At 44.6% G+C, this 27,994-nt stretch overlaps 1 protein-coding gene across 1 annotated transcript; it reads right to left on the bottom strand.

The window, feature by feature from the left end:
- Positions 1 to 19: 19 nt before the first annotated feature.
- KLHL20 (kelch like family member 20) lies at positions 20 to 27,473 on the bottom strand. Its single transcript, XM_056497413.1, has 13 exons — positions 27,375 to 27,473; positions 25,514 to 25,574; positions 18,431 to 19,004; positions 14,319 to 14,477; positions 13,190 to 13,284; positions 11,867 to 11,982; positions 10,938 to 11,121; positions 9,745 to 9,888; positions 9,411 to 9,544; positions 8,677 to 8,885; positions 5,322 to 5,428; positions 2,933 to 3,013; positions 20 to 2,846 (listed from the first exon to the last, which is right to left on the bottom strand). The coding sequence occupies exons 2-13, from the start codon at positions 25,534 to 25,536 to the stop codon at positions 2,816 to 2,818; spliced, it is 1,857 nt and encodes a 618-aa protein (XP_056353388.1). The 5' UTR covers positions 25,537 to 25,574; positions 27,375 to 27,473; the 3' UTR covers positions 20 to 2,815.
- Positions 27,474 to 27,994: the final 521 nt, after the last annotated feature.

The following is a 27,994-nucleotide window of genomic DNA, read 5'->3' as shown; positions in this document are numbered from 1 at the left end:
GAATTAAACAAACACACACTTGGTTTCAGATTCTTTACTAGTTGAAAATGGATTATTTTTGCATGTTAAGGTTGAAGTCTGTGGTAACTCTTAACCTGGTACAAGCAGCTAAGTTATCTTCTGAAGGTCTTGGCAGCTCAGCAGCTACTTTAACTATCACTTGTGATGCTTTAGCTTCCTTTTTTGAAATATCTCAAAGTCTGCTATCTGGAGTCAAGAGAGCACTGGACAAAGGAGTACAAGGTCTGGAAATAACTGGCACCTGTATTTGGTTTGAAAATAGGACTGTTATATCCAAGGATAAGTTTTAAATCTAATCCTCAGCTCTTTCCAACAAATTTGCATAAATCATCTCTAAAATTCTTTTATCATCTCTAAATTCTTATAGCCTCTTTTAACCTCTTCCTTATGTTGTCCTTATTGATAAATGCAGTTAAGTGAGCAGAGATAAGATTTACCCATCGTACAGATTCTTCCTTCCACAAAAAACTGGTTCTGAGTGATGTGAAGGGTAACAAGCCTCTTTTACTGGGATTTATCTGGGGAATAAACTTCCAGCATCTTTGTCCATGTAAACCACAGAAAAACACTCCCTCCCACATTGCTTTCAACCCCAAGGAACAAACCAAGAACAGCGTAGAAGAAATTTATTAAGATAGCACTATTTATACAAGTTACTCATGCTAGAAAAAAGCATAAATGATACATGTAAACATTTGTTTACAGAATACTTGTTTTCCTTGTAAAGGTGCAAATGATCTTCATATGTAAACACAAGAATACCGACCTTTAGGGGGAAAGGGGCTTTTAGAAAAGTTTTAATGTCCTGTTTATGACTGTAGTGTATCTTTTACTATATTCAAGCACATTAAAGTCTGAGTTACATGAATCAAACTATGAAGTTAAGAACTTAAGATGTCAGCACTGCCTTTTTCATCTCAAGAATTTACAGTCCTTTTTCAAAATCAAATTTAGTTAAGTTCCACAGTTAGATCAGGTGCAAAAGGTCATTCTTCCACACTCAATAGAAATTACAGTACAAACAGAACTGTTGAGTCTTGAGTTCTTCCCTGCTCTCCCCTCACTCCTGTGTGACTCCACAGTTATTCACAGTGCCAGCAACAAACAGTCCTTCCCCTTCAAACTCTTAAATGAGCCTCACCCTTTCCCTGCTCTACCCAAAAAATCACTCAAAGAGAGGGCACTGTCCATCATGGTGAGGAATTCTACAGACACAGCCAAGAGGGCAGCTGAGGTGAGGCTGGTCTGAGCTTTTTTTTCAGCAGGAAGGAGCTGGCTGTGGGTCTGCCCTTCCAGCAAGAACAGGAGTGGGTGTCAGAATTAAAGATGATACCTGCACCCTGCTTCAATCAAGAACTGGTATCAAGCAGGCAACAGGAGGAAAAAGGCTTTTAGAAGTGAGCTAGAACTAGTTGGATTTAGGTTCTGTCAGTGGTTGCAGGAAAAAGTACCAGTGTGGGTGTAGCCAAACTGTGTCCCATACCCATCTGCACTATTCCTGATGAACTGTTAGTGGTGGGTCCTTGGTAACAGCTGTAAGCTGGGTGCAGTGTTCTCTCTGTCTACACAGTGACAACTACACCCAGCCTAAGGGGGGTTATCTCTGCCTATGGGCCCCCAAGGACTCCCCAAAATATCCTATGACTCATGGGATTCCATCATTCCATTGGGAAATCCCTTGCCCTGGGGGAGGGACTCAAGGTTCCTGCCTGGGCTTTGAGGGTCTGTGATCTGGGGGCTGGGGACTTGGACACAACCACCACCACTAGATAAGGACCAGGCCTTTCCACAGTACCAGGGCTTTTGACAAGACCTCATCCATTACTCCAACCACTGTTTATTCAGGACTGGTGTTAAGCCAGTCTTTCTGTATTTGTTGCATTTATTATAATATTTCTATTGAAATCTCTCACAAGGTCCTTGTGTGGGGTTAATTCCTCCTGCTGGTTTTCCTTCAAACCAGTATAAGTTCACATACCAGAGAGAGGAGAGAAAAGCTAAACTTTTGTACAGTAAAAAGGCATTGCTTGAAATCCTTTTCCTCTCATCCTTTTTGGGCACTTCACTGATTCAGTCGAGCAATGAGAGTTCCAGTTCTGAAAAGATACTCAGGGCACCTATCCACACAGCTCTCCTGTCCTCTAAGAGACCCCAAATCATACCACAAGGGTTGGAACCACAGTAGCTGGCAGGACACAGCCCTGCCCAAACCACCAGCTGCTCAAAATGCATGTCACACATATACATACATATATATAAAATACATATATATATATATATGCAAACACAGGGATGTATATAAAAAGCTGGAATCATCGCTGTGAGCGATACAAAGGAAATACATGATACAAATCAAATGAAAAAATAAATATACTCTGTGCACAGAAAAGCTTCTGTGCAAAGGTGGCACCTTGCAGGTCAAGTACTTTTTTTTTTGAAGCTCTCTGTAAATAAGGCAAAAGCAATGTTTTCTGTATCACTTTTTCTCCTTCGCCCACCAAACAGCTGCCACATCCACTGCTCCCACAGCAGGAGGGAAAGCAGGAATCCCTCCTCCTGGCCAGACTCCCAGTACAGAGTGTAGGCTCTACACCAGCATCCTTTACGCTACAATAACTGTTACAGTTTGGTTTATTAAAAAAATGTAGAACTATTTAGAAAAAATACGGACATAAGCAACACTTCTACTTTTGTCCAGTGGTTCCCTGGAGTCTGACAACGTGGTCTCCCGCTGGGCACACTCTCACAGAAGTCAATTTTTATAATTCCATAGAAAGAGTTCACCGGCAAAGAGTTACATTGGATCTAGACCGTGCATACTAGAGCTGCAAAGAGGTCCAGTGTCAACAAGTCTCTTCAGTTTTTTCTAGGAATTGAGAAGGCAGGGGACTCCCTCCCTCTGGAAGCTTACCATATATGAGATTCACAGTGTGTCATTTTGATAACCCCCACGCCTCCGCCCAGCCGCCGGTAGTTCATCCCGCCGTACAACCTGCGGAGAAAACGTTCCAGGGTCACATCCTCCATGGAGACAACATTCCAGGCTCACACACATTGGGTCACCAACCCCTGGCAGCTGCCATGGGAAAGACTGAACCATCCCATGTTATCACCATTAATGTCTGCTTAAAGTGGGCTGTGAAGAAGTAGTTGTGGAGCACCCACCTTACATGTTATAAATAACTATATAGTTGTTGCTTTCACAAATTATTATTAATCACAACGATTTTGATATAGTACTGTTTGTAATCACTTTTAATTGCTTTATAGCCAATGCACTGTGTAGTATGGTGATAAATATATTATAGTGTAGCCTTTCAAAAAATATTAAAGTAGAGACTTTGTGTTGTAATGTTAAATGCTTTTATCGTGTAACTACCTGTCAATGGTAGGAAGAGCTCAGAATATTGTGTGAAAGAGCTATGGTGATTCAATGCACTTGTGGAGTATCTTATCTGAATGATAAGATAACATTGAAAAGAGCCAGGAAAATAAACACCAAGAGAAAAAAAAAATGCAAGGCATTTACTACCAACCCTCCAGGGTATCAGAAGTGTCAAACAACAGAACAGAGCCTCAAGAAGAAATAAAAGAAATAAATTTCATCTACAGGATGGCATAGAGATAAGTCAAAGGTCCAGCCAAGCAAAAGAATTCCTGGAACATGTAAACTCATAGGAACGTTTGAATATGTATAATGCTCATGAATACGCATCTAACCAATGTAAAGAAGAAGTATATAAGAAAAATGTTTCAAGCTTAACTAGGTGCCTCTAGCAATTTGCCAAGCACCCCAATGCTGTGTACAGTCCCCTTTATCCTTATTAAACTTCCAAAAATTTTAGAGTGAGCCTTGCTTCTCACCTTACACACCTCAAAAGTAAACAGCTGTACAGCTGTATTTGCTCATGCCTTTCTGTTCTCTCAGAACAGAAACTACTGCTTGTTTTGACACCAAATTTCTATTACTCAAATAAATACTTCCTGCTCCCTGTCTAGTAATGGGCAAGAGAAAAAAACTTTGTAGGCTGCAGCTGACCTTAGGCTACATTTTGGGTAACGCAGGACTAGGCTTAGTCCTCACAATTCAACTAATTTAATTTATATTTCTAAACCCCTACATTCAGCTGATCCACCCAAGATATAACACATCCTGAGCACCATCTGTTGACTGCAATGGTGTCTGAATTCATAGGGATATCAGATCCCTACAGACTCCAGCTGCATATTCCCCTCTGTGCCACTGCAGCCTGCTGGCAGGAACAGGAGAAGCAAGTTCTCCAAACAACTTTGTTAACGTCAAACTACATCAGAATTTTTTCTCAGTCAAGCTGCACAAATAAAAAATATTTTAAAGATAAAAAAAAGAAACAAAAGAAAGGGAAGATCTCAGAGCTGGTCACCTATATAGAGTTCAGTGGGGAAAAAAACCACAAGCTAATAATACCTTGAATAATCTCCCAACCTGTGTGAATGCCTGCCAGGCAGTAACTGCTAACTCTGAACTGTCACAGGGAATAGCTGAAACCATTCCACTAAGGAATCTGATGAATGACTACCCTCTCCTCAACTGGTTTGCTCAGCAGTTCAAAAGATCCTGTGGATCCATGGCTCACCAAACCAGGGGAAATTCCTCCACTGCTGCTCATGACAGCCATTCTTATCAGTGAAGGGTTAAACTACTACTATCACTAGTTAAGAAAAAGGACATTCATTTCTTTCTATTCCCCACCCTTGCAGATAACCACAGAGGCAAACATAGCCACAGGAGGTTGATAATTTATGCTAATTACATTTGGGAATAAATACACAAGCAATTGTTTTCAAGTATAATTATGTCTGGAAAGGCAATTTTTCCTCTTTTCTTTTCTGTCAGTGTATATTTTGATCAGCAATTTCATATTACTTGTCTCAACTTGGACACTCTTCCAGTGGCTGAATCTTGCTGATTTAAAAGGGGAATAACATCATGTGCTTGAAGTGTTTCAGCTCCTCCAAAAGGATTGAGAAAACACTGCCTCAGCCTGAAAGCAAGAAGTGAACAGGCCAAACTCTACCTGGTGGCTGTGAGTACCTCTTGCTAAGGACAAGCTCAGTTTTATTGGGAAGCAGGAGAGACTGACCAAAATGAACAGAAGGGGCACACTGGGATATTTTTCAAAATGTTGACTCTTTCTTGCAAGGTAAGAAGCCAGAATGGGAGTGTTGTGATGGTTCTACCCCACACAATTTCTCTGTTATGGTGCCTGGGGCAGCTCCAGCTGGATTGGACTATTTGATTGTCAAAAAATTTAAGTTACCTCCACGTGTTAGCATCTGGATCAAACACCTCAATGGTCTTCAGGTACGTTGTGCCATCAAAGCCCCCCACTGCCATCAGCTGTCCATTCACCACGGCCAGGCCAACCTGCAAAACAGCCATCAGAAAGCAGCTACTTAGCTGGGATGTCCTGAAAAGAGGGGTTAAAATGAAAACATTCATAAAACTATTTAATAACCATGTTTGGTGAAAGGCAGTCTGCAGGAGAGGGCTGGTTTTTTTTAATTTAGGGCATGGCACAAATAAAATACCCTAAAAAATGAGATGTGGAAAGTTAAATATGTATCTCAGAATAGAGAATCTCTCAAAGAAAAAGCAGAGAGTTCCCAGCTACAAGGAGTAGAACCATCTGAATGATGATAAATACATAAGAATCTAAACTTTTTTCATACAAAACTTGTGTTCTGGACTAAAATTCTTCCCCAAGAAGAAAATCTACCAGCCCACAACACTTGGTTAAAGTAGCAGAACCACAGGTAAGCCTCTGGTCCCAAACCTCTCAGGCTTGGGCTGGGACCATGTGTAAGCACCTTGGCCTCCAGACTTTCTATTTAGCCTTTCTGCAGAAGCACAAAATCACTGAAACATCAAAAACATGATCACTTCCAGTGAAAAACGTGGAGTATAACAGAGAAAACGGAAGGTACACAATGTGAAATGGTCCCTGTTTTGGCTTTGAGGAAGTCAGAAGAGCTGCAGATGCAGCTACATGGGTTTAGCAGCTTCTATAGAAAGCAAATACAGAAGCAGCTGATAAAAAGTCAATGTCTAATGAGAAACTAAAGTGGACAGTGTTGGAAAAGCTGACAGCTCACTCTGTGCTTGGAGAACAGAAATAAATATGTGTTCTCTGCCTCCAAAACCAGTGGTTTCTCAAACTGTGATTCATACCTGCCTCTCTGGAACACTAACACACAGATAGAACTCATCCTCTCTTTATCACATAATCCAGTGTCTAATGATAAACAACCAAATAAATCATTCCTATCTCCCCAGCCATGATGACTACTGAAAACATTGCAGTAATCTGTTGTTCACAAGAGAGCACCACGATCAGCAGCTGCTGGGAACTTGCTGTCACTCACAGGATTCAGTGAGGAGAGGCAACAGCCTAAGTGAAAGCCCAGGAACCCTGTTCCCACAAACACCTCAAGGCAAGGACAATCTGCTGGGAATATCTATCTAAACACATGCTAACCCAGTTTCCCAGCTTTTTCCTCTGAGCAAGTGGGTGTTTTCACCTCCTATTTCATCCAGAGAGATCCAGATACTAATTTGATAGCGTTCTTTAATGGTTATCTCATACCAAGTACAACTGCATCACCTAAAAGCTCCTCTGCTTCAGGCTATCAGGGCCCAAAAATATTTCAAAACACCCTCAAATGACTAATTTCCCCATCCTAAATAGCTGCCTGTGGCATGACTCAGCTATCTCTTCACCCTCTAGTCTTGCTAGAGAGCTTTTGGCAAACTTTCCCCCTCACAGTAAAGAGGTGAAGAAGCAGAAGAGCCTTGGGAGAAGACTGACACTTGACTGTGTGCTCTGCCCACAACAAGAGTGACAATGCCACTGTGTCCTGTGTCCCCTCCACATGCAGACTGACACTCTGCTGTCCCCACATGGTGATGTGTGGCATGGATGAGCCCACTAAGCTCCACTTGGTGCCTGGAGAGGCTACCTGGAACAGAGACTAGGCAGTATTAAAGGAATAAAGTAGGGATTTATTAAAAGGCCTTCAAATTATACACCTTGGGCAGTACAAGAGCCTGGCCATGGCTCTATCCAAGATGGACTTCACAAGTTTTCACACTTCTATAAGTTTTGGTCCATTTCCATATTGGGGTTAATTGTCCAACTCCAGCTTCAGGTTATGAAGTCCCACCCTCCCAGATTGCTTGCTTATTAATTCTTATCTATATTAGAGTGAGTTCTATAGCACTTCTAGTTAACAAGCTAGAAATGGCTATGTATCTCCCTCTCTATGAAGCTTTTTAAGGTGCAATCTGTCCAATTAAGAATTAACACCTAAATTATTTTTACTTTTAACCCAATAACCCATGACCCGCAACGTGGATTTTTCTATCCAATTAAACAAGATCTCACCTAGACCCATGAAGAAGAAAAAAGAAACCTCCATCCCAATACCTCCATCTTCCTATGCTAGAAAACCTTAAATGTCAAATTTTCCACCATGTGATATTACACACTTGTATTCAAACTACACACCAGTGATCCCAGTTTGAACACTCATTTTTGGAAGCCTTCTATTCAGGTCAAAAGCAGTATTTTCCTGGGGGTCAGTGCCTGTCAGCACAGAAATCTAAAACTGTTTCCAGGGTTCCAATAATTGCTCTCCTCAGTTTGCTGCTGTTTACACTTTTTGGGTCTGAAGCTGCAGCAGTGTCCTTGGTTCTCAGGCTGGAAAACTATTGTTTTGTCTCACTAAGCTGTGAAGAGAACTTGCTAACATCTTATATGAAGTTCAGAGTGTCTTTGGTTGCAGTACAGGATGTGACCAGAACTGTGTATTCTGTCCCCATCTGCTGAGCCGGGTGGGGCAGTGACCCTGATCTCCTGGCACATATTATCTGCTCATGGGCCAGCTTTAAACCAGCTGGGCAATCATCTTTATCTTTCCCACAGCCCATCCTCCCTCCAGGAAGATATCATCTGCTGCTGGCCCATTCAGTCCCACTGCATGACTGATAAAATTCCATCATCCCACTGGGAGATGTTCCAGCCAGGGGAGCAGCCAAGCCTTTCCTACCCAGATAAAAACTGAGATTTGGGACACCAAGGGACCTTCTTTCCACTGCATTCCAGAGGAAAGCCAGACCTTTCCACATCATCCCTGCACCTTCAGAGGAAAACTGCACCTTCTCCAGGAGCACTGCTCCAGCTGAACCACATCTGCCCCTGCAGGAGGATGCAGCCACCATTGAATGGGACTGTGCCAACACCCTGACTGACTAATGGGGTATCAGCTTGGATTCTGACTATCAGTGTTTTGGGAAATTGTTCTTTGTAATACTGTATTTCTATTTTAATTTTCCTAGTAAAGAACTGTTATTCCTAATTCCCATATCTTTGCCTGAGAGCCCCTTAATTTCAAAACTATAATAATTTGGAGGGAGGGGGTTTCTATTCTCTATTTCAAAGAGAAGCTCCTGCCTTTATTGGCAGATAACTGTCCTTCAAACCAAGACAATTGTTTTGTCTGACTAAGCTGTGAAGAAAACTGGCTAATAACACTCCAGATGAAGTTCAGAGTCACACACCAATGCGGTACAGAATGTGGAAAGTATGAATCTACAACTGAAGGTGTGACACTCACCCCGCTCCGCCGGGAGGTCATGGCCACCACAGGGGACCACTGGTTGGTGCGTGGGTTGTACCTCTCAGCACTGCTGAGCTCTGTGGTGTCATCCCTGCCTCCCACGGCGTAGATCATGTCCTGGTACACAGCACAGCCCAGGTGCTTCCTCCTCGTGCCCATGGGGGCTATCGTGTGCCAGCGGTTCTCCTGGGGGTTGTAGCGTTCCACTGAGGAGGAAGGGAAGGTCTTTGGTCAGCAGGGTGGGTAGAGCAATTTTGGAACTCAATTTCCACCCACCAAAAATGCCATGAACCAGTTTGTTCTCCCTTTTATTTCCTAAGAACTCTTGCTAGTCTCTCTCCTATCTCCAGCATCAATCACGCTCAGATCTTCACTCAATGCTGCAAACTGACCTGCAGCAGTTTTACCTGTGGCACCTTCCTTCCTACAGCAAAAATGGCTGCTGCAGGAATTTAAAAAAGTGCTGGCAACTGCTGTGCAAATGATCAAAGCCTTGTATTCAGGACACACTGCCAAATGAAGCACTGAGAAAGAAAAAATATGACACATAACCAGGTAATAGGGGCTCACAAGTCTGGAGAGTGAGTTATTAAAATAATATTTAAATAATATTTAAAGAAGAAAGAAAACTCCACAATCCACTAAGATACTCAACAGCCATCTGGGGACATGACGGGCTCCCAGGACCAGGACAAAGGCTGGCTGGGATTAAGGGACAGCAAAAGACATACCAGTATTGAGAGGGGATGTTCCATCAGAGCCTCCCACAGCATAGAGGAAGCCTCCCAGCACAGCCACTGCCACTCCCAGGCGCCTGGTGCTCATGGAAGCCACTCGAGTCCATTTGTTTTCTTTGGGATCATACCTGGCAAAAGAATAAACACCAGAGCTGAGTGAAGTGCTGACATCTTCACAAAGGGGCAGGAAGATTGACTTTATTCTCCCCAAATAAAAATCCCTGTAAGATTTATACAATTCCTATGTTCTCTCCAGCTTGTCTGCATCAGTTCCACCCTTTCTTGCTGTGCCCCACTTTTTTTGGTTGTTTTTGTAATGAAAAAGTACCTTTCCACAATGTTGAGACAAGAGACACCATCCTGGCCACCCACAGCATAGAGGTAACCTCCAAGAACTGCTACTCCAACACTGGTCCTGCAGGTGCTGGTGGGAGCCACATCACTGCTCCACTGATTGGTCTTTGGATCATACCTGGAAAAAAACCACACCAAACACCACAAATTACCTGCCTAGGTCTGCTTCAGACTCTCCCATGATTGGGAGCTCTACTAAGGCTGTGAAACTTGCCTATCCTGAGCTTCAACTGCAACACAGCTCTTTGTAAGCTGGATAAAAGGCCTGAAGTGATACAGTGCATCCAGTACATGTTATTCCAGGGATGTTCATACTGCAGGTTGGGATGAATCAAGCTGAAGATCAAAGGCTCAGGTTCCTGCGAGAGACTGACTGGCATGTGGTAGCTTGCAGCAAAGAGCAGCAGCCAGAGTTAACTCTGCTCTGTTCCCTGCTGCTCACACAGGAACTCAGTCAGCACTGGGACTAGCAGATAAAATATGGAGGAACAAGATGGACTTGGGAATCCAGAGACAAAGAAATACAGCGCATAGCAAGGAAGTGAAGGACATGGGAGATAAAATGCTGTGGTCATGATTTGGGAGGCTGGGAGCATTCAAGGAGACAGGTGGGAAGAAGGGGAGGCTGGATATGGTAGGAGGCATTTGTACAGCTCATTGGGTTTGTTACAGGGCCAAGATTTAGAGTAGCAGGAGAGCTTGAGTCATGTGGCTTCCAGGCATGGGAATTGCCCTATGCAGCTCCCAGAAACAGGAAGCCTGGTAAAACTTGTTTGACTTTAATCTTTCACAGGCCTAAACTGACATATTTTCCTTCTTCTGTCTGTGTGCCAAGGTTCCTTAATTCTCAAGTTGCCACTTCACAATAAAATTCCAGCATCTTTCCCTCAGCATCTAAGAAATGCTCCCTGTAACCTCACCTTCCTCAACAACGCTTAAAACAAACCTGCAATTGCAAGGAAGGTTAACCAGGATCACCACTCCTTCCAACAATAAACCCAGACCCATCTTGTCCCATTAAACTGGGGATAATGTGACACAAAGTGTTTTGCACCAGGGGTGTGCAAGGCAGGAGGAAATGGCAAAATCAACTCATTCCTAAGGGGCTGCACGCAGGTTTAAACATTCAGAGCTGAAATTCTGCATAGGGGCCTTGTGGAGACCTACCTTTCCACGCTGTTAAGATAAGAGGAGCCATCATGGCCTCCCACAGCATAGAGGAGGTCATCCAGGACGCTGACCCCGACACCACAGCGCCTCTTGCTCATGGAAGCCACCATCCTCCACTCGTTGGTCTGGGGGTCGTAGCGCTCCACGCTGGAAATCGCGTCCCCGCTGCACCAGCCCCCCACTGCAGCCAAACACAAACAACAGGGTCACAACAACACTCACAGACTGCCTGTGCTCCTGGCACAAATCACCCCCTCGGACTCATCTCTAAGTCACTCCTTCTGAGGTTTGTAACTACAAAATAAAATTAGATTTTCAAGAGTGCGGACTGAAGTTTGGAAAGCTGTGGCATTCACAGCACCAAAGAAACTATATAAGAAAGCATAAGTTAACTCAAACTTTCAAATATTAATACACAGGTCACATCAGAAATAGATTATGAAGACTTTATGGAAACACTATCACCAGAAAATCCTGCCTGGAGTCTCCTGGCCTAAGACAGTATATCCTGAGTTGGAAGGATCCAAGTCCAACACATAGCCCTGCACAGGAGAGCCCCAAGAATCCCACACTGTGCCTGGGAATGTTGTCCAAATGCTTCTTGAGTTCTGTCAGGCTTGTTGCTGTGACCACTGCCTTGGGGAGTCAGTTCCAGTGCCAGACTCTACTGTGGGTAAGAACATTTATCTAATATCCAACTTAAGCCTCCCCTGACACAGCTCCAGGCCATTCCCTCGGGTTCTGTTGCTGGTTACCAGAGAGCTGAGATCAGCCCCTCCTCTTCCATTCACAAGGAAGCTGCAAACCGTGATGAGCTCTCCTCTCAGTCTCTTCTTCAGGCAGAACAGACCAAACAACGTCAGCTCTCCTCACAGAGCCCCTGTAGACCCTCCAGCATCCCCTGCTGTCAGCACACACACACACACCTGCAAAGAGCACCTCTCCGCAGCGGATGGGTTTGCGCGGCCTCGTTCGCGGTCCCTGCATCAGCGGCCGCTCTTGGGGCAGCAGCAGGTAGTTTTTGGCTTCATCCACCAGATCCCTGTGCAAGACAGGAAAATATTGACCCCCAGAGCTCAGTCTCAGGAGAAGAGATGAACCAGAACTGATGGGAAGAGGAGTCAGCACTAGTCATGCAGCTCAGGTGTTCACCAGTCACACCAGAAGAGCACGAACAGCTCCGGTCAAACGCGCGCTGTCGCCTAAATACTCCTCATTGTTTACAAGCCACTGACACAGTGACAGCAACAAACCAGCACCAGTGCTTGGCCAGAGTTAATAATAGATATAGCTTGCTATAAAAAGACTGATTTAAAAAAAAAAAAAAAGACAAGAGATTTATCAGGCTTACTGTGCAGGAAAGAAAAACCTAGCCTGCCTCAAGCTAAAACTTAACCGTCAGTGGTTCTCTTCTCTCAGAAGAGAACAGGAGTTGGAAAGCACACGAATACAAAATACACACATGACCAATAGATGGAGATAGTACCCTTCTGATGAATATTTTCTCCATCAGCTCTGGCCAGCTCACACTGTCCATCCATTCATGACTTGCCACCTGGACTAATCCTAATACTCCAAACCCTTGAATAAAACAAAAAAGAACAAAAAAGTCCTCCTTCCTTCTACAATTGTGGAATTCCCCCAGTCTGAATGCTTATTCAGGAAGAGAACAATTTAGCCTATGCCCTGAACTTCCTTAAAATATGCACAAGATAAACCCTGTGCTTTGTGGATGACACAGAGTTCTGTAGAACCAGAAGGGTGAGACTCATACCATTAGAGGAGGAAATTACAACTTCCCTGCATTATTCTTGTGGGAAAGAGCAGACTCTAATCCCAGAGATCAATTCAGTTATCAAAGTGCAGACATTCTACACAGAACAACTACTTTAGATCACACTGAAATCATCATGAAAGCCATGCAAGAGCTAAGCTGCAATAAAAGACCATGACTAGAGGATGGGGGGAAAAAAAAAGGCAAAATGAAAATCAATACACTGAAAGGTCTTTCACCAGCAGTCAAACTGCACACTCAAAGTTTGCTATTTCACTGAAAACTTGAAAGAACAAAACCACTTCCAGGGTGCAGCAGTGACTATTACGCAAATAGAAAACAATTTTTCTTGCTTTTCCTATCCTCCTAGTTGCCAAAGATAAAACTGTGAGGCATCACCCATTTACCAGTGGCAAATGAGCACAGTTTCAGAGGACAACATAATCCAATTCTGTAAATGGCTGAGGAGATTTACCTGCATTCCTCATCGCTCTTAATGAGTGGATCAGAACCCACTGTACCCACAAGAAACTTGGGACTCAGCAGGGGCAGGCGGACGTGCTGCAGGACCTAAAACACAAACCAGAACACCTCTGGTGAAACCACAGATACCCAGAGAGATACAAGAAGCCAAATGGAAAACAACAGAATTTTAGTTAAATGCAGCTTGTCTCATAGCACATTTGTCTTTTCAATATATCCCAGTTTACATACCCAGCAGAAAATCAGTCTTCAGAAAGGGACAATCCACTGGATCTATTAACAGCTGAAAACCTTTAGAAAATGACAGATGACAAGACATCTGCCTGAACACTAATTAAGTTACTGGTTTTATCAACCACTTAGCTCTCTTAAACCTGAGTGGTACTGCAGAGTAAATGAACAGTAAGAAATAACAGATCTTTCACAATGGTTTAAAATCTGAAGGCCCAAGCACAGAGGCAAACAGTTATAAAGGCATTAAAGGCTGCTTTGAGAAGAGCAGCTTTTTCCAGTTTGGTTTGTTTACTTAAAACCATTTTCAAAAGCTTTCCAGTAAATAAAGTTGCATTTAATGTCTCTTTCCAAAGCAGAAGCAGCGAGGCAGGCAGATGCTCACCTCTTTTGATCAGCCAGCCCAAGACTTCAGAGGCTTTGGGCTGACAGCTTTGTCAGAATGGGTTCTGCTCCGTGAAATGCCTTGGCTTAGATGAAGCATCACATTCCAACAAAACCATTCTGACAAGCTCTTCTGTAACATCGTGAGGGCTGAGGCACAAATCAAGCAGCAGAGCTTAAAGAAGCACCACAAAGCCAGAGCAGCCTTTGCTTCTCCACTGTGGTTTTGATACGACTCTCCAAGCAGTGCAGGCAGGTTTGTCTGGACACACTGCTGGAGTAAGCTCGTTTGACAAGTCCTACCTGGGAACAATCCAACAAATCCCCTAATGAAGGCTCTGGCCAGACTAGATGAAGGGACAGTGCAAGCCACCTAGCACAGGTGGGAGTCAGAGAGAATTTTGGTGGCTTTGTATCATTCAGAAGCGCTCTGGCACCACCCTACCATCCCTCATTCCTCTCCCCCTGGGAAAAGCAGCCTGGAATGTCACTGTGCCCAAGATTACCTGTGGCAGTTGGGGTCTTCTCTCCTGGATGCTGTACTTCACCCAGGCCATCACGGCGTTGAACACCTGCTCTTCGCTGCGCACGTTTAACTCGTCACTGGATATGATGTCTATCAGCTGGTTGGCAGGAAGCAGCATGAACTCCTCACTCTCCATCACCTGAGAAAGGCAGAAAGAAAAGGAAGGGAGTAAGAACAAAGCATCAGAGACATTCATCACTCCAGCACTTCATGGACTGACCCAGAAAAAGCCAAATCATCATCAGTATCAATACACGTGAAGGGTTTTCTGCACAGAGCAGAACACAAGCCCCAGCAACACAACAAAACACTTCTAGATGGGCATGCCTTTTAAACCCTTTAACACAGAAGGCACTGATCAGGTTTCAAAATTCAGGAAAAACAAAGCTTTTCTTTAAAGTCAGTCTCCTGATTTGCCATGTCTAATACATAAAGCAGAAATAAAACCGCAATAAATACGTGACTAAAAAGCAGCACTGGAGTGCAGAGATTCACAAGGAAAGCAAAACAGAGCACAAAAATAAGAGTCTCAAACAAGTTACCAGAGGCATTGCAGAGAACACAGAAAGCCTGATTTGTGGCAGAACAGAAAATATTTCAGGAGGCTCATCTGATCCTGCCTCTTTCATTTGCTCTAAATATACACATGGAGTATGCAGTAGTCGAGATGCACTAAAGAGGGAATCAGAGCCTCCAGAGCCCCTAAGGACTGATCTCTTGTGAAAGTCAAGCCACTGACAAACACATTAATTCCTTCAGTATCCAAGATAGCAACCAAGCTTCTCAGGAGGCCTTGGCTGCTGCTGGAGGACTGCTCACACAGCATGAGTCAGTCAGACTGCCCTGGGAGCTCACACACCACTACAGCTCCTGCACAGACACCAAGTAGATAGATGGGAAAGGTGCAAGAATCAAATTTAAAACTGCAGAAATGACCTGACTGATAACTGCCAGCTCACCTTCCCTGCAAGCACTCCCAGTCTGTAGCCTGCAATTTCCAAAAGGTTCAGGGACAGAAAAAAACTGAATGCTGGCTTGCCCTTATCATTCACGACCACATTAGAATTCAGTGACTTATTTCACAATTTGCTGCATAAATTAAAGAAAAACACTCTTTGACACAATCATCTCAACAGCAGTCAGCTGTGCAGTCCTTTTAATTACCTGAAGAAGGTATTTAAGGGCACTAAACAAATATGCAGGGATTGCCAAGTTACTGACAACAGAAAGTATTTTAAAAAAGAACCGAGTGGACAATGAGATCAGTTACCAGACTTGGTTCCTGGGTACCCTGAGCTTTTGGGGACACTAAAGGCCACTACAAAGTTGGCCCACACACTCCTTCAGCCTCTATGTAGGAACTGGGTTGGTCACTAAAGATCTTTATCAGCTTTTTTCCCTTCCTCCTACAAAGCTTATGTGTAAACTTTAGTCTGATGGTTTTAAAATACAGCTTCAGAGTCTGAAAACAGCAGCTGTGGAAATGCCTGAGTTAAAGATGCTCATCCATTCTCTCCCTTTGACCCTCAGGACAGCCAATTGCACTGATGGCCTCACAAAATTCAAAGCACTTCTTTAAACCAAATTATTACTACTGTACAACTTGTTAGTTTACATAGTAAAACAAATCATTATTTAAAATGCTTTGGCATATTTTGGCTTAATTATCAGGACACTCATAATTACCTGACTAATATTAATGATCTACTTGACTGACTTGCTTAGTGGACAAGAATTGGCTGGATTTCACTTCCTCTGGAGCATTTCTATACATCAGTGCTTTTACAAACAGAGAGAATTCATGTCAGACTACACAATATGGAGTGCAATTTTTGTCTGTTGATAAAAGCACAAGTTGTCCACCCATAAATATAACTTTTCCCTTCACACAAATGCCAAGAGACAAAAAATCCAAAAATACAAAAGCAGCTCTTTTACAGTGGAGTTTACAGTTAATAGAACCATTTCACATTACACACACATAATCCACTAGGGGTTAGAGGCAACAAATTAAATTGGGAGGAATGGAAAAAATTGGAAAAACATTTTACCAAAAAGTTAATGATGTAATGCAGCAATACACAAAAAATTAATAGAAGCAGAGGTTAGCATAGCAGAGGACATGAAGCAATTCAAAGTCACTGCATGGGTTGGCCTGGTGCCTGCTGCTTAATATTTCACATTGCCATCCAGGAAATTCCCAGCTCACGTTCCTCTCTGCCAGCTTGGAGGAATGACAACCACACAGCCTGTGCACAGGAAGGCAAATTTTTTATCAGTTTTCAACCTCCACAGTGAAGAAGGTTAAATAGACAAGTGCCTGGCTTCCCTCAGGGATCACCAATCCACTCTCCAGATGGAAAATACTGCCCAAATGGAATACAATCCCAATGAGCAGCACCACTGATATTGTCTGCAGAGAAACAGTGAAAGCAAAAGAAGTGACTATTAAGGATGAAGACCTGCAGAATTCCTGGGGCACTGAAACAGACACCAAAACCTGCCCAGGCCAATGAAATAGAATAGTGCTCTAATCTAAGCCTCTGTTTTCCAGAGGCTGTGTTTAAGTTAAGTCAATTATAATTTGCATTATCTTTGAGGAAGAGTGCTCTCTTTTGTCTTCATATACTTTAACAGGGATAAGGAAGACAGAAAGTTGTCTTCAAGGGACTGCAAAAGAAAAGAAGCCCAATGCATGCAGCTCTTAACAGCCAGCTGCATGTATTAGTGCTAAATCATTTTAAAACAAAACTGTCAAGCTGTTAAAATGTTATTTAGAGGCTTGCAAGCATGCCCTACTCATGTAATAACAAGATCTAATAACCAGCAAAACAACTAAGCACTGAAAATAAACAACCATCTGGATAGCATCTTGCTCCCCCCGCTGAAAAAAAAAATAAATTAAAAAAAAATAAAAAAGCAGAAGAAAAAAATGCAGAGCAAGCACAGAGCACATGAAGTGGCCAGCTAAAATGTAGGGGTTTGGGAAACCACCAAGTTCTGCAAAAAACAAACTCATCCTATTTGGATGCAAATTCCATTTGGTAAGAAAAGATGTATTTAATTGCAGCTTTTGGAGGAAACTTATGTTGTGTCCACAGTTAGATACCAAGAATTGTCTTCTGCTCAGATTTTTCTTAAGTTCTACCTGACTAAAATTAATACAATTCCAATTTGCTTCTTGCATGTTAGAACAAAAAAACTAAAAAAAAAAAAAAAAAAAACACTAAAAAAAAAAGGAGAGAAGTTGCTGTCATTCATAGCACTTCCATACTGCTGTACTGCTGCTTCTCTGGGGAAACTAAATTAGCACCAGGAGTTCCTGGAGTTCCTCCCTTTGGGAAGGATCTCCCCTTGAAGCTGGTGGCAAGAAGAGATTTTTCTGCAGCAGTTCAGTAAAGACCCACTCTTATCTGACTATAGCTCATACAATCCTTAATTATTATGTTGATCCTTCTCAGAACCAGCTGCTGCCATTTTTTATTCCCCAAAAAATAATCTAGGCAGAATTAACAAAGGATTAGAAACCTGAGTTTATAAAGGTCAGCTACAATATTACACATCTGAATTACTTTCAGACAGCTTCTGCTGAATAATAGATGCAAAGCTCCAGTTCTGCTACTACAAGGGATTTGAAGATTCCCCTGTGGCAGCTTCACACTTCCCCAAACACCCACTTTTCCAATCCCAGAGCTCAACATCAAATTTTTTGTGTTATATTGATATGTTGTCCTCACTTTTAACACCTGCCTCCTCTTCAACCATGCAGCATCCAGAATATTTCTGAAAGAGGAGTGGAATGTCAAACCATTGTGCAGACACACAGATTCAATGCCAAATCCCACTGCACCCACGACCTTGCCTCCCACATAGCACTGACCACACATCTTTCAGGGAAGAAATGCTGTGGATCATACACAAACCACTGGTAAAACACAGGCCTGCCAGGACCTCTTTCCCCTTAACATCTGGCACCCATCACCATCAGGGCAACCGTAAAGGCAGGATTTGGAAAAAAGGACCAAATGAGAGTTGCTGAAAGCTCTCACAGACCACATTGATATATTTTCTATCACAATTCCTTCTCCTTACCTCCTGGAAGTTGTGCTGTGTGAATTTGTCAGCGATCCTCAGCAGCTCACGGCACGAGTGAGTGTCAGCAAAGGCCCGGATGCCGAGGCAATTGGAAGGGTCCAACTGTCTCTTGAGGAACTCACAGCAGGCCTCCTGGATCTCAGCCAGCTGCAGAAGGCAAGCAGCCGGCAACAAGGTCTGGACATTGCCCTCTTCCACGGTGATCTGCGAGGTGTAGGCGAAGTCGATGAGCAGCTCCATGGCGCGCTCGTCGATGTCCCTGATCACCACCTCGGTCTGCCGCGACTCCGCCAGCTCCCCGGTGAACATGGCTCGGAAGTAGGGGCTGCAGGCCGACAGGATCACCCTGTGGGCGTAGATCTTCTTGGCCCCCACTACCAGCACCACATCGCAGAGCTCGCGGTGCTTCCTGAGCAGGTTGATGACCTCCAGGGTCTGCCGGGGGTGCTTGTCGGAGATGTAGGGCATGCGCGCGGGCTGCGGCACGCCTTCGGGCAGCTTGTTGGGGTCCCCCAGGGTGCAGCGGCTGGTCACGTCCATTCCGGTCTCTCCTGGGCGAGTGCTGGCACACCTGCAGCGCAGCAGATACAGATACAGCACCATGGTCAGGGGGCCCCGGGCTCCAAAGCGCCGCAGCGAGCGCCGAGCGCCAGCGCTGCCCGCGAGTCCGCGCCGGGACGTGAAAACAAGCACGTGACCACATGAAAGAGGAATCCATCTCCAGCCAAAGCTTGCTTAGAAGTAAACAAATGCCAACTTGCAGCAGGCTTCTATTTATTGCTATTTTTATACGCTTTCTATGACACACGGCTGTAATATCCAGCTACACGTACATATTTATGAGCTGAACCTCACCGTAGCCTTGTGTGGTAAAAGCACATTATCCCCATTTCACAGAGTGACTCAAAGCACAGATTAGCTGACTTGCCCGCTGTCAAGGACTGGAGTTTTCTTTGACAGAGCTGGAGATGGATTTCCACTGCAAAGAGTTCCAGCTCTGTGATTTAACCAAAATTCCCTGTTCTTCTACCTACGTTTTTAATGGGGTCACTCATCACTGTAATGTCTGAACACACTAAAGTGTCACACAGACTTCAGGAGCTCGAGATGGCCCGCAGACTACCAGAACATCTTTCAGGTTCACAGAATACCAATTTTAATCATCACCTCTTCAATTATTTTTGAGTTATGGAGGCTCTTGAGTCCAATCCTCCCTCCCTGACACGTGTCAAAAGAAGGTTAATCTTTCCCAAGAATGGCAAAAGGCAGAGGAAAACAAATCAAGCCAAACAAGAAAAAGGTAAAACAAGTATCCACCACTATCAACCTACAAAAAAAGGAAGAACAGAAAGTCAGAATGGTAACTTTAGAGGAGAGGAATCATTTAAGAATACATCAGCTAATTTACTGGCACAGAGAGTAAACATAGTATCTTCCCAGTTCCACAAACAGTTAAAGAAAAACCAGGAAACTGCTGCCTCTTCCCACATCAAAGGAAAATCATCACTTAGAACAATTAAAGAACATCAGAACATTGATGGTTTATGGCCATTGGAGATGTACTGAAAGACCCAAAACATGCTGGCACTACCAGCTTTTCCCTGGTGCACCGGCATTTGTCCCTACCTCACTATTCATATTAAGAGTTAAAAAGAAACCAAGCTTGGCTTTGCCACGGCTCAATGTAATTTGCAGCAGACTTGAAGAAAAAAAAAACCCTCACATCCTTTCCCCTCATTATTATGTCAAATGCACTTCCTAAGCACTGGGAAACCAGTCTTCTTTGCAGCAGTTCAAATTATTCACTTGCATCTTAGCCTGTTTTTCCATTCCCTCCACACCCTCTCCTTGATCATCATATTCAGATGTTTTAGACCATTACCTCTCCCTCCTATCTTAGTTACACAGATCCAGCTGAGGCTCCCCTCTGGGTTTTGCTGCTTGCTCTTGCTCAGCCTCTGCACCTTAAATGTCTTGGGTTTTTAATCCCTGCTCCATCTTTACATCCATCACCATTCTGCTTTCCTGACACCTCTGAGAAATCCTTCTGCTGTTACACTGCCTGTCACTGTCCTCCACGTACCCCTGACCCTCACAACCCAAACTCATCTTTGGGGGGTTTGACAATCATTCCCAAAGCTCTGCCAAGCTCCTCACAACGATGCATAAACTAAACTCCCCTTGCAGCAATACGCACAAACCACAATTAATGGTACCCCTACAAAACTCCCAAGAAACCTGGGCTGAAGATTAATTTACCTAATTGGCTTATTTTCATAGTCCTCAGCAGCCAAGGCCAGAAGGTAAGTAATTTAATCCCTCTACCAAAAGATGGGGAAAGGTGGTGACAAACATTCCCCTGTAGAGTTTGGCTCTTGCCAAGCAAGCTAAGTCAATTTTATTGTGCACTAGGTGTTTTGAACTATGTCAAACCAATCCTTGGAAGGAAAAAAAGAACACAATAAGAGCTCTTTTAAGACACATGCTCCTACAGTTCTGGACAGTTTGTCTTGACCAGGCTGTCACTCAAAGCACAGAAGAAGCATTCTTCAAATAAAAACCCATTTCCGATAACTGCAGCTCAGAAGAGATGGTGCACACCCAGGACAGGGCATCCTTTTGGAAAGCACACAACTCTTCTGTCACACCTGTAGGTTTCCCCCAAAGACATCTCCCCCTAAAAACAGCCCTAAACCAGATCTCAGAGTAGCACGGGTTCTAAGCACAGACAGATTAGATTAAGGCTATGCTACCAGAAGAAATGCACAATATTCCTGCCAATCCCACAGCTCAAAACTCCCTGCCAAGGCAGAGCAATGGGATGTGCCACCTTGTGCCATGGGATTACTTGGCCAGATTAGCCCTTATCTTCCCTAGCCAGGACAGAACAGGATTTTTCTGCCCAAACGAGGCCCTGCTGAACACATCTTTAACTCACTGAAAAGGCATCTGGTTAGCAAGAACTGAAGTCATTCCTGCATTGTTCCTACCAGCATTTATCTGAAAGCCTGCATTGTACTCAGCCTCCTTACTCCTGGGGAGAAAGTGCTGGTTAATGATTAAAGAAGACTGAAAGGATGGAAAAAAGAGTAACAACCAAACGAGCTCTCCTGATTCATCCATAACTTATCTCTAGGTGGTGCAGAAGCCACTGATCAATTGGTTTAAGAATTTCCAAGCTGGATCAACCCAGATGCTTTGATGTGAAGCACAGTGGGCTGCTGCTACACACAGGCACAGAAGTGTGAATTTAAAGGACACGTCTGCTGGCTTGTGTCTCCACGAGGATCATAATTCCACTGCATTATGTGTGCATTATGCATAAATATGCACAGAGAATGAAATGATGAGTCAGTAGCTTAGAGGTGTGAAAGACAGAAGGCAGCACTTGATTCTCACATGGCAGGGGAGCTGCCTCCCCCCACACAGAACTCAGAGCTGCTCCTAAATAGCCAGTGATTAAGGAGGGCTGAGGATCCAGAGGAAATGTGTGTGTGCCTGGATAAAACATTCACACCCAGCTATGCAGATATTCTGGGATTAGCTTCCATCAAAATGCAGGGCTGGGGAAATCAGCAAATACAATGGGATTAAGAAAGGGCTGACAAAGGATCAGTTTTTGTAGCACACTGCTGAGAAGTACAAATGGGAACACAGGCAGTCTGCAACACTAAGTCAGCTAAATAAACAGACTGCTCTGCCTCCATTTTATTCCACTACATCAGTGCCCAAAACTTCATTCATTAACAGGGGCATCTATGAGACATCCAACCTCCCAGCAGCTCCTCCCAAAGTTCAAAAAATACCTAATAACACACACCTAGAAAAAATTCCCTCCCATGCTGTCACAAGGGCATCTTAACTTTCAAATCTGCATTTTTTTAAGACAATGTGTGCTTTAGCACAAGATTATAAACAGGCTTTAACACAGTTCAGCAGAAAACAACAGGCTGACCTAAGGCTTATGAAACACGTGTCTCAGGCTAAAAACATCAACTGAAGTCCAAAAAAAAAAATCATACATTGCTGGAGTGGATTTCAGTAGTCAGATTTTAGCAGCAAATAAAAATAACTAACCAAATGGGTAGTGATTTCTGTCAATGCCTTGATTTTAAATTCAGAAATATTTCCTATACTCATTACAGAGCTGCAAGAACAAGGGGTGTTGATTTGGCCCAGCTTTTGGCAACAGAAGTCACCACCACAACATGCAAACCAACTGAATGGAAATGCTTTATTGTGGCATCAGTACTCTAGGAATTAAGTTAACTAAAAGTCTGATAATCAGGAAAAATACCACTGATTCATTTCCTTGCCTAGTTAGCAAGGTTTCAGTAAGCTTTCTCAACAAATATATGCAAACAAGCAGATAAACCTGGCTGAAATACTATTTTATATTACACAAAAGGAAAACAGCAAGGATCTCGTGTACTTGCCCCTATTTATATTGCTTGGTTTGATTTTTTACTGCCCAAGCTCAGAAACTGAGGATGCCCATACTCTGAAAGAGGTCATTACTGGAGCCTTCCTAAACCTCCCTGAGCCTTTTGTAGTTTGCTTTGGACAAGAACTATGTCCAGGTAGTTAGATAAGTTCCTGAATACACGATCAAGATCTGAAGGCTCCTTCCTCCTGCTGGGTCTGCTGCTCAAGCCTGCTCTGATACAGCACTGATGTAAGCTGGGAAAAGGCTGCCAGGAAAAAACTGGGTGAGAAAGAGCTGGGAGAGCTTCCCCAGCTTGTTTGGGAGCTGCTCAAGCCCTCATGCCTGAGCTAAGTTAAAGATGTGTCTGCATCTGACTGTGCACTCACCCATGCTGAGTTGATTTCCCTGCTTCCTTCCTCATCCCTACCTGCCCAAGGAGTCCAGGACTCCTGGCTGGCCCTGGCCATCAGATCTGCTCTGCTCTCCTTGTCTAGGTGCTCAGGGACCATGCCCTTCACTGAGAGGTCCCTGCTGCCTTGTCTTGCCCTTCAGCAAAACCACATTCTCTTGCTTCTCCCTGAAAGAAAGCAAGAACAGCCTGCCCCAACCACCCCTTCATTCCTAATGCAGGGTAAATCCTGTTTGCAGCAGCAATTCGTGTTCCCTACTACCCTACTATAATCTTGACAGGAATAGCTGGAATTCCTTGTCTGTTCAAGCAGTTCCTCCTCCCCTCTGAATGCTGTACACATTTCATACCATCTCACCGTGCTTATTAACCCACTACTGGCCAAACCCCACTCCCCTCTTTGTGCAGGACCTAGCACAGCCCTCATGTGGGGGTGTTAAATTGGCTTCAGAGCCCTAAGTAAAAGGATAAAAGAAAGTGCTCTGCCATCTGCTAAGCTGGAGTTCGTAGGAAGAGTTGTGCTCAAAATCCAATCAGGAACCTTTTATCATTTTCTGCTAAGACAGGCAATAGGAGGAGAACAAACAGAAATTTTAACAACCCCCAATGAGGCCCTTTAAACAGGCAAATGTATTCAAGAACTGGAGTCCACAGCACACAGCAGAGATGAGCTTGTCAGACCAGGCTGCAGCAATAATAAAAAACCTCCACTTTTTCAGCTCTGTGCTGCTGCCCACCACAAAAACTAAAACTGAGTGTCAGACAGAACTTCCACAATAGCAAGTCCAAGGCCACAAACCCACAAACAGACACACGAACTCCAGCATGTAAATTCTCTGCCTCAGTGCAACACACAGAAAACAGCAGGCACAGGAACAATTTTAGAACCTCAATTTCCCACAAAAAGTAGGGAGAAAACAAGAACACAAGCCAAGCTAGTCACCAATTTTATGTCATTCTGCAGAAACATCTTGATAAACGGAGCACAACCTCAAATTCTAAAAAGCTGTGGTTTTATGTTGGTTAAGATTTAAACAATCTCCAAAGAAGAAGGCCACAATGAAAGAGAGCTCATCTGCTACTGAACCCATCTTGGAGGAGAAGGAATTCACTGTAACAGTCACATACAGCCCCTCACTGACCAAACCACATTCCTTATCTTGGCAAAAATGCAGCACAATACCCAGGCTAGCGATGCCCCTGTCATGTCCCAGGTTTACTCACTGCTGAACTGCAGCAGCAGCACAGCAGATTAAATTTATTTAAATCCTTTTAATTAAAACAACATTGTGCCATTCTTCAAGGGTTTAAGTGACTACTTGCTTCTTGCCTCCTTACACAGAAACCAGGCTAATGGTTTCTGTGGCTAAAAATGCTCTATATATTCATCTATGGTTAAAAGCCTTGTCTTCTCTTACACAAGTGTTTACAGATTTACCCACAATAAAGTTTTCCTTCTTTCAACATCCCAAACAGCACAAACAGACCAAGCAAGCTGCATGAGCTCTCTCCAATTCCTTTAGAGGTGAAGAACTTCAGGCTACTTTGCTTCCATACAGCCTGTATCATGTAAGAAATGTATCTGCTGTTAAATTTTGCTGTGGGATTGCCATCAAGCAAGAAAAATCAACAAGAACTAGCAGGAAACCCTATTTGCAAACCTGTCATCGTGCTGAATTACTGTGACAACTTTTTCTCTACATGAGGGAGAATGTTTTTGACACAACCACAGCAAGAACTCCCCTGAATTAAACTTCAGCTGCATCTCCAGCTCATCAGAACCGAGGCAGCTGGCACCCATAATTAGAAAAGGAAATCTCCTTTTCACCCAAGACCTCACCAAATTCCTTCAGTTAAGGGGAAAAAAAATGCCCTTTGGAAAACAAGTTTAAATTTATTCCCAGGCAGTTTATTTTCCACAGTTTGAATACCTAAGTAATTAAATACTGAATTTTAAATAGGACTGTAAATGGGGGAAGTGGAAAAAGGGGATGGAGAATTACAGTAACTTGTCTTCCATACTCTTCCTGAAAGACATTTGGTCTTGTAAATATTGAAAACTAAATACATTTAAGAAAGGACTAGAGAGAAATGATTTATTTCCCAATTCCCCATAGCCAGGCTTTTTTTAAAAAAAAAGACAAACCAAAACCACACAACATTTCACAGTCCAGGCACGTACAAAACCAACTCACATGATTTATCCTGTTTGGGAAAGAGAAGAACAATTGTTTTTGTGCCTTACCTGCGCATTGGCTTTCCGTCCATGCACCGTGAAGAGAAACCTTCACCCTACACTTCAAGACCTGATCCAACAGAGAAAAAAAGAGGTGATTTATGAATCCGAAGAACCTTCTTTCCCCTCTTCAGTCTCTCTCTAAGAGAGCACAGCTGCCCAACAACACATACTAATGTGCTTTTAAGCTCTTATCCAGTTATAAATTCACAGCCCAGACTAACAACACCTGGACTGCAGAGAGTAAAGCAGAAAACATTACCAACATTAAAAATATTTTCACCACGGCTGCACAAAGATTCCTCACCAAACAGAACACACACATGATAAAGTCAGCAAACTGCCTGCCTCCCTGAATCCCTATAACTATTCTACCAAAGGAAAAAAAATCTGAAGTAACAGGGTGCTTACTGTCACTCCTTGCTCAGAGCCAGGAGGTATCTCTCCTTAACACATTTAGCAGAGATTTAAGGCAGGCTGGCACCTAATAAACAGCACAGCGCTGCTCACCAGCCACACTGCAGAGCCAGAATTTGATAGAAGATAAAACTTGTGTCTGGAAATTGAAGATAACTGTGCCCCAGAGGTAAGAGGGATGCTAATAATGCTACTACATCTGCTAAGATGAACGATGCTGCCTGATGCTCACTACACTTCCACTCCAAATATTCATTTTCTGAGAGTAGTAACAATTGCAAACTGCACAGGCTTTTCATATTCAACCACTAACTTCTAATTCTAATGTAAATTATCCCTTTTTACAAGGGCATAGCTTGCCCCAATTTCATTTTCGGTAGCTATTTACTTAGGAATACAATTAATTCAATTATTATTCAAAGCAATAAGCCTAACTTTTTGTAAAAAAAAAAAAAAAAATCTATTAAAAGAACAGAAAGGTGTTCTGCTTCCACACTGATAGTCATAGGCTTCTACCCCTCCAGAAGGAGAGTGAGAAACGGGAAACCACTGAACTATGGGAAAAGCAATGACAGAATGAGAATTAATTAAACCTTAAAATAAACTCAAGTAGCATTCAAAAGAGGGGGGGGGAATTAAATTTAGGAAGAATAAGGTCATTTCGGAAGACTGAAACTATCAGATTGGAGCCTTGCATCCAACAATACGCAAAATATTTTTGGCACAATTTAAATTAAAATACAGAACTGTTACAGCTCTGGCTACGTGAAGAAGAACCTCATTCTACACGCAGCACTCTCTAGGAGCATTATCCCAGACACACAAGCGGAGCTAGCTAATGAAGAATAAGCTCAGACTTGCCGTCTGCCACACTAGCAAATTACTCAGGTTCACAGCTGCCTGCAAATAAAGAAAGGCGATTCCTTTCTTTAGGAATTTTTTAAGGAATCGTTTAGGAATCAGGGCACCGCATACCAATTCGGAGGCGAGCTCCCGGGGCACGGCGCATCCCTCCCGCATCCCGGGGCTGTCCCGTGTGCCCGCAGCGCCGAGCACCCGGAGCACTTCGCACATGCACGGCAACGTGGACGGGGCTATTCTTAGATTTAATCCCCTTAAACCCACGTTAAAAGCCGGGGAGGAGGGGAAAACACACACACACACGCATACACAAAATACAGACATTTACACCGCGCTGTCCGCGGGGCAGCAACAGGCTGAGGGACGGCTCTGCCAGCAGAGCGCGGCCCCGGAGCCCGCGGCACAACTCGGCTGCTGCGGGACGGGCACCGCTCCCCTGCGCCGGGCCCGGCCCGAGGGCCACCCCGAGCCCAGCCCAGCCGAGCCCGGCCCAACCGAGCCCAGCCCAACCGAGCCGCGGAGCCCACGCCGGCCCACCCCGCGCCCCCGGCCCGCGGAGCCGCCTCCCTCACTCCCTCATTCCCTCACTCACAGACGCCGGGCGCGGGCTCCGAGCCGCCGCCGAGCCGCGGTCCCGCAGCGCCGCCCGAGCGCGTCCTCAGCCGCAGGAAGCGGCGCTGCCCCCGCCAACCGCCGGCGAGCGGTGCCCGCCCCTTCCGCCCCCGGAGCCGCCGCAGCGCGGCCCGGGCCCGCCGCGTCCCTCACCGTGCGGGGATGGACCCTGCGTCCCTCACGGTGCGGCCCGGGCCCGCCGCGTCCCTCACGGTGCGGGGCTGGACCCCGCGACCCTCACGGTGCGGCCCCGGTCTGCTTCCCAGGCCCGCCCGGTCCCTCACGGTGCGGGCTGGACCGCGCGTCCCTCACGGTACAGCCCCGGTCTGCAGCCCGGGCCCGCCGGGTCCCTCACGGTACAGCCCCGGTCTCCAGCCCGGGCCCGCCTGGTCCCTCCCTGCAGCCTGCTGGGAGCCCCCAGCGAGCGGCCTGCGGGCACGGGGCCCGTGGGTGCTGTCGTACAATCAGAGTCAAGGTGGGGAGAGCTTTAATGTGACAAGCAGCCCCGCTGGACGCGCTGAACCAGCGTCTGGAACAGCGCCGGGGATGGTGCCTCCAGCACCTCCCTGGGCAGCTTGTTCAATGTCTGACCACCCCGAC

This window comes from Oenanthe melanoleuca, chromosome 8, assembly GCF_029582105.1.
Source record: "Oenanthe melanoleuca isolate GR-GAL-2019-014 chromosome 8, OMel1.0, whole genome shotgun sequence".
In the NCBI taxonomy this organism is placed as follows: domain Eukaryota; kingdom Metazoa; phylum Chordata; class Aves; order Passeriformes; family Muscicapidae; genus Oenanthe; species Oenanthe melanoleuca.
Note: the sequence above shows the minus strand (reverse complement) of the source record. Positions and strands in the feature narration are given on the sequence as shown.

Bases quoted from the DNA above. Each gene is read 5' to 3' on its own strand.
- KLHL20 (XM_056497413.1), bottom strand. From the start codon at position 25,536: ATGGACGGAAAGCCAATGCGCAG. The intron at 19,005-25,513 runs GTAAGGCACAAA...GCTGCGCTGCAG, and splicing joins GACGGAAAGCCAATGCGCAG to GTGTGCCAGCACTCGCCCAG. The intron at 11,983-13,189 runs GTAAATCTCCTC...TGTCTTGCACAG, and splicing joins AAGAGCGATGAGGAATGCAG to GGATCTGGTGGATGAAGCCA.